The sequence below is a fragment of the Notothenia rossii genome (genome assembly GCF_949606895.1).
Source record: "Notothenia rossii genome assembly, chromosome: 10".
NCBI classification, from domain to species: Eukaryota; Metazoa; Chordata; class Actinopteri; order Perciformes; family Nototheniidae; genus Notothenia; species Notothenia rossii.
The window spans coordinates 272320-279451 of record NC_136908.1 but is presented as its reverse complement, the minus strand read 5'-3'; the positions used below and the strand labels follow the sequence as shown (position 1 = coordinate 279451).

Sequence of the window (7132 nt, the reverse complement as noted above, 5' to 3'; positions counted from 1 at the left end):
GTACTGTGTGTACCTGGTACTCCTTGTACTGTATTGTCTGTGTACTCTGTGTACTGTGTGTACTCTGTGTGTACTGTGTGTACCTGGTACTCCTTGTACTGTAGTGTCTGTGTACTCTGTGTGTACTCGTTGTACTCTGTGTACTGTAGTACTCGTTATACCTGGTACTCGTTGAAGTGCAGGTCTCCGAACTGTCCTCTCTGCAGACGGTTCACCAGCGCCACCTGATCGTCTGACAGGATGATGTCACTTCCTGTCTGCTTGTCATGGATCGTTCTCCTGCAGACAGAGGGTTAGCATAGTTAGCATTCCCTGTTCAAAGCATTGAGAGAGTTAGCATTATGCTAGCAGGCTCACCAGTAGTCCGGGTTATCCATTTTGTCCAGGAACTCGTCCAGCTCGTCCTTGTTCCTGATTGGTTTAAAGATCTTCTTCCCGTCCAGGTTGTATCCAATGTGAGGGAAGTCTTTGTACCAGTCCATCGGGATGTTGCCCACGGTGTTCCGGATGTCCTGCACAGCGAGAGGTCAGTGAACACACCACACAGGTCTTTAACACACCACACAATGCCCTGATGTCCTGCTCAGCGAGAGGTCAGTTAACACACCACACAGGTCTTTAACACACCACACAATGCCCTGATGTCCTGCTCAGCGAGAGGTCAGTTAACACACCACACAGGTCTTTAACACACCACACAATGCCCTGATGTCCTGCTCAGCGAGAGGTCAGTGAACACACCACACAGGTCATTAACACACCACACAATGCCCTGATGTCCTGCTCAGCGAGAGGTCAGTGAACACACCACACAGGTCATTAATGGCGCATGTCCACTACAGCGCGGAGTGCGGTTTAAGCGTGCCGTGCCTGGTCCATTTTTGGTTGCGTTTCCACTAGGCGTAGTTCCAGCTAACGGGTACTTTTTCACAGTTTTCTGGCTCTCCAAAATCAAGGTTCTTTCCGGGCCAACAACCGGGCTGAGTATGCTAAACTAGTGAGAGAATCGCTGGCAACTACAACAAGATGAACATATTTGACCATGATGTAATTGTAATACACGTTTGTAAATGATGCTGAAGTAACAACATACTGATACCAGTTAGTAAAAACCATGAATTCATGCTTTGACCAGTCTGCAGACTTTCTGAATGGAGATCGGCTAAGCTAACGCAGTATATGCTCCGACCGTCCACACTCACAGCCTACAGACATAAATAAAGCAGCGACTGTATTGTCCATGACACAGACAGTCTGTGGTAGGGGTCGACCGATATTCCGCATTTGAACGATTATCGGTATCAGCCTTTTGTTTTGATCAAATTAGCGATAAAACTTTGGCTCTGATGCGGCCGTTTCTCTGGCTGCATTCACCACTCTCTGTACACGAGCAATGTCCCGCCCAAAGCGCTATCTGATAGGCTATTACTGAAGTGTCAATCAACACTGAAGATTCTCCAGGCGGAAGCCAGCCAGAGAGGCGGGACCTTCTCAGATTACAGGCAGGTGCGAAGAACGCAGACACAGACAGAGGCAAGCAGCAGCGCTGAGCGGCAGAGCCATACATGTGTTTTGAAGTTAAATCAGTTGAAAGCCGAAGTTCAATAAACATCCCTATCCCCTAACACCACGATCTTATGATCCAATTCTATCAGTTTCCCAGTTACAAAGGGACGCGGGAAGTCAGTCAGAGTTGGGGGTGCGTGCAGCGGAGTAACTGTGGTGCGGAGGGGGGGAGGGGCTGATATGTGAAGCTCATTGGCTAGCCAACATCAGTGTTTCCCCTAGGATGGAGTCATAGCAGCGGTGCCAAGGCACGTGGGCCCAGCATAATGTGAGCGCGGAGCGCGTGGAATTTTTTAGTGTGTGCGCGTGCAAAGTGCGCCCCGCCAATTCCTTTCTATGTGTCAGCACAAGAAAGACTCTTGAGGCCTAGCACCAGGTCCCTAGGTGAGATTTTAGGCAACATTTTATGTGTAAAAAATAATTAAAAATCTCTACAAAAGACAAATACACTGCAAAAACAGAAACTTATTGACTTAGGTAATACACGTCAAAATGGCTTCAAATGAATTCAGTATTGTATGAAATGTTTGAACTGGGGGGCGGACGTTACATCCTCTAGGGGGGTCCGGGGGTATGTCCCCCCGGGAAGATTTTTTTTGGAACATTTTACAGTAAAATGCTTCAATCTGGTGCACTTTGAGCACACAATGACTAGAGACCTGATCTAGGGGGTACAACTCTAAAACGCCCATATGAAAAAGATCGGTTTACATTTTAATAATCAAATAAGTATGTGAACATAACCGATAACCTACCATAGCCAATAAGAAATAAATGTAGCTTTTTTTATTTTTGTTGTTCATTCATATCTTATTTTACCTAGTTAACATTTATTTATTTATGCATATTTTTGTATCTCTCCAACTTTAAACTATATTTTTGGTTTACTGTCCTATAGTATACATTGGAATGATTTCAAACCTGTTTTTATTTATCCTAATAATTATAAAGGAGTGCCTTGGAAATATGTGTTTACATCATTTGTGGTCAAAACGTTTGAGACCCACTGAGATAACTTAGACTAAAGTGAACTATCTAAATACTCAGAGAGTCTTTAACCTCACTGAGCCTCTCAGTCTGACAGGAGAGCTCTCCTCTACCCTGGTTGTAGAAACATCTACTTCTTATCTCCGTTAGCGCAGCTAGCACCAGATTCTAATAACAACAGCGCCGGTACCGGTGCGACCTCTACCTTGCTCGCTTTCTCGCTACCACGCTCGCACTTTGGCTGTGAGCTGCGGGCGCCTGATAAGCCAACATCCCCCACTTTCATCACTTACAGCGCCCATCGTACAGGGCAAATTAAACGTGTAACCGGGGTGAAAGGGTGTTACATTTACTTAATTATGAATGTTGTTACATCAAGGCCGAACATTTGGTTGAGCGCCAACGGTCAAAAATGTTTTTTCCCTCCCAGAGCTACCAGCGCAGCGCCCCCCAGATCTGGCGCCCTAGGCGACCGCCTGTGTCGCCTATGCCAGTAACACAAATACTACAAATCCACATAACAAACAATCAAAAATGAAAAAGGGTCACCAGTTATTATTATTATTTTAATAAAAGAAAAAAAAGTAAAGAAAAAAAAAAGTTTTGTTTTTTTTGGGTACCTGGCTGGCGCCCCCTAGCAGCGGCGCTCATATTTCAGCAGCGGCGCTGCGCCGCCACTATTTGTATATAGGGGAAACACTGAACATGTATCTAGCAAATGTTTAGCAACATATTAGAAGTTACTAGACTAACGTTAGGTCTACTGTAATAGCCTCACTTTTAATATTTTGCAAAACATTAGCTAGCACTAGTGTTTTGCAGTTGCTAGCAGCTTATTGGGATGTTATGAGAGACAGGCATTGTTTTGATATAATGAATGAAGCATCATTGTTAGTTCAGCATGTCAGCCCCACTTCCTGTCTCTCTCTAACTCATTGCAGATGGCTGCACTAAAGAAAAGGGCACAGAGAGGAGACCAGCTGTAAGATGTTTAAAAGTTCATTAAACATAATATATGCTTAAATGCATTTCAAAGAAGTTGTGTTGGAGTTTCTGTTATTCTACATTTTGACACCAAGATTTTCTGATTTTACTCCAAATGTATATCGGTTCCAAATATCGGTTATCGGTCTCCTTGATTTCTAATAATCGGTATCGGCCTTGAAAAAGCCATATCGGTCGATCCCTACACTGCACACACCACACATGTCCCTGATGTCCCTGAACACACCACACATGTCCCTGAACACAGCACACATGTCCCTGAACACACCACACATGTCCCTGAACACACCACACATGTCCCTGAACACACCACACAGGTCCCTGAACACACCACACAGGTCCATGAACACACCACACAGGTCCCTGAACACACCACACAGTTCCATGAACACACCACACATGTCAATGAACACACCACACATGTCCCTGAACACACCACACAGGTCCATGAACACACCAGACAGGTCCCTGAACACACCACACAGGTCCCTGAACACACCACACAGGTCCCTGAACACACCACACAGGTCCCTGAACACACCAGACAGGTCCCTGAACACACCACACAGGTCCATGAACACACCAGACATGTCCATGAACACACCACACAAGTCCCTGAACACACCACACAGGTCCCTGAACACACCACACACGTCTCACCTCCTCGTCTGAAGAGTCCTGTCTGTACTCGTCTTCCTTTTTCTCTTCTTCTGCTGTCAGTCCTCCCTTCTTCTTCTCTGGCTGCAGGATCTGATCATCCTTCAGATCTTCTTCTTCATGTGATCCCTCCTCCTCCTCCTCTTCATCCTCGCTGCCACTCCCAGAATCCTCCAGTCCTGAGAACACGCTGTCCTCACTGTCCGACAGATCTTCATCGTCCCCCTCATCCCCGGGAGTTTTGTTGTTTAAGTTGAAGACCTGAAGAAGAAAACAGTCAATAACACTGTAGACAACAACAAACTCCAGACTAAAGAAACTACAGCCACCATCTGATGTATATCACACACTACAGCCACCATCTGATGTATATCACACACTACAGTCACCATCTGATGTATATCACACACTACAGTCACCATCTGATGTATAACACACACTACAGTCACCATCTGATGTATATCACACACTACAGTCACCATCTGATGTATATCACACACTACAGTCACCATCTGATGTATATCACACACTACAGTCACCATCTGATGTATATCACACACTACAGTCACCATCTGATGTATATCACACACTACAGCCACCATCTGATGTATAACACACACTACAGTCACCATCTGATGTATATCACACACTACAGTCACCATCTGATGTATATCACACACTACAGTCACCATCTGATGTATATCACACACTACAGTCACCATCTGATGTATATCACACACTACAGTCACCATCTGATGTATAACACACACTACAGTCGCCATCTGATGTATAACACACACTACAGCCACCATCTGATGTATAACACACACTACAGCCACCATCTGATTTATATCACACACTACAGTCACCATCTGATGTATAACACACACTACAGCCACCATCTGATGTATATCACACACTACAGCCACCATCTGATGTATATCACACACTACAGCCACCATCTGATGTATATCACACACTACAGTCACCATCTGATGTATAACACACACTACAGTCACCATCTGATGTATATCACACACTACAGTCACCATCTGATGTATAACACACACTACAGTCACCATCTGATGTATAACACACACTACAGTCACCATCTGATGTATAACACACACTACAGCCACCATCTGATGTATATCACACACTACAGCCACCATCTGATGTATATCACAAACTACAGTCACCATCTGATGTATAACACACACTACAGTCACCATCTGATGTATATCACACACTACAGTCACCATCTGATGTATAACACACACTACAGTCACCATCTGATGTATATCACACACTACAGTCACCATCTGATGTATAACACACACTACAGTCACCATCTGATGTATATCACACACTACAGTCACCATCTGATGTATAACACACACTACAGCCACCATCTGATTTATATCACACACTACAGTCACCATCTGATGTATAACACACACTACAGTCACCATCTGATGTATAACACACACTACAGTCACCATCTGATGTATATCACACACTACAGTCACCATCTGATTTATAACACACACTACAGTCACCATCTGATGTATATCACACACTACAGTCACCATCTGATTTATAACACACACTACAGCCACCATCTGATGTATAACACACTACAGTCACCATCTGATGTATAACACACACTACAGCCACCATCTGATGTATATCACACACTACAGTCACCATCTGATATATAACACACACTACAGTCACCATCTGATGTATATCACACACTACAGTCACCATCTGATGTATAACACACACTACAGTCACCATCTGATGTATATCACACACTACAGTCACCATCTGATGTATAACACACACTACAGTCACCATCTGATGTATATCACACACTACAGTCACCATCTGATGTATAACACACACTACAGTCACCATCTGATGTATATCACACACTACAGTCACCATCTGATGTATATCACACACTACAGCCACCATCTGATGTATATCACACACTACAGTCACCATCTGATGTATATCACACACTACAGTCACCATCTGATGTATAACACACACTACAGTCACCATCTGACGTATAACACACACTACAGTCAACATCTGATGTATAACACACACTACAGTCACCATCTGATGTATAACACACACTACAGTCACCATCTGATGTATAACACACACTACAGTCACCATCTGATGTATAACACACACTACAGTCACCATCTGATGTATATCACACACTACAGTCACCATCTGATGTATAACACACACTACAGCCACCATCTGATTTATTGGGTTAGTTAGATCCCTCATAGTGTCTGTAAACACGACCACCACAACAACAACAAAACACAACAACAACTCCTCTCTCTTATCTCTCTCACCTCCTCTTCCTCCTCTTCTTCCTCTTTGCTCCTCTTCTTCTTCTCAGTTTTCTGCACGTTCTCCATCTCCTCTGTCCGCGTGCTGCTCTTCTCCATCACAGCGCGTGGGGAACTCCAGGGCCGAGCGTCATACGTCGCATCCGGAAGGTTCGCTGGCTCGTACGTCACATCCGGAAGGTTCGCTGGTGGCGCCCTCTGGTGGCGGAACCACAGGTTTACATTGGAAGATAATATAGGATTTACTTTATTATATTATATTCACAAATGAATCAATGGATTAAATCTGATCTGATTGAGCTCTGTTTTATCAGCTCAGGACGTACGCAACGTAACGTGAACGACGTAACGTCAGGCAGTGGTAGCAGCCTATCACAGCAGAGGACGTGACGCGGCATCGCACAGACTGTACGCAGACAGTACGCAGTTGTTTGTTAGAAGGATTAGTTGTTGTTTTCTCCGGAGAAGTTTACGCTAAAACCACAATCAAACTTTAGATTAATAATCAGTGTGAACCGGCAGAGACGGACCTGATCCAG

General features: G+C 44.4%; 1 protein-coding gene across 1 annotated transcript in view; it reads right to left on the bottom strand.

Moving 5' to 3' along the window:
• The window catches only part of bop1 (BOP1 ribosomal biogenesis factor), an 18714-nt gene extending 11690 nt beyond the window's left edge, over positions 1-7024 (bottom strand). Inside the window, exons 1-5 of the mRNA XM_079652973.1 lie at positions 6920-7024; positions 6597-6791; positions 4219-4476; positions 358-512; positions 162-279 (exon numbers count right to left, since the gene is read on the bottom strand). Of these exons, the coding sequence (XP_079509099.1) occupies positions 162-279; positions 358-512; positions 4219-4476; positions 6597-6791; positions 6920-6991 (798 nt within the window). The 5' untranslated portion in view covers positions 6992-7024. The remainder of the gene's footprint in view (positions 1-161; positions 280-357; positions 513-4218; positions 4477-6596; positions 6792-6919) is intronic.
• Positions 7025-7132: the final 108 nt, after the last annotated feature.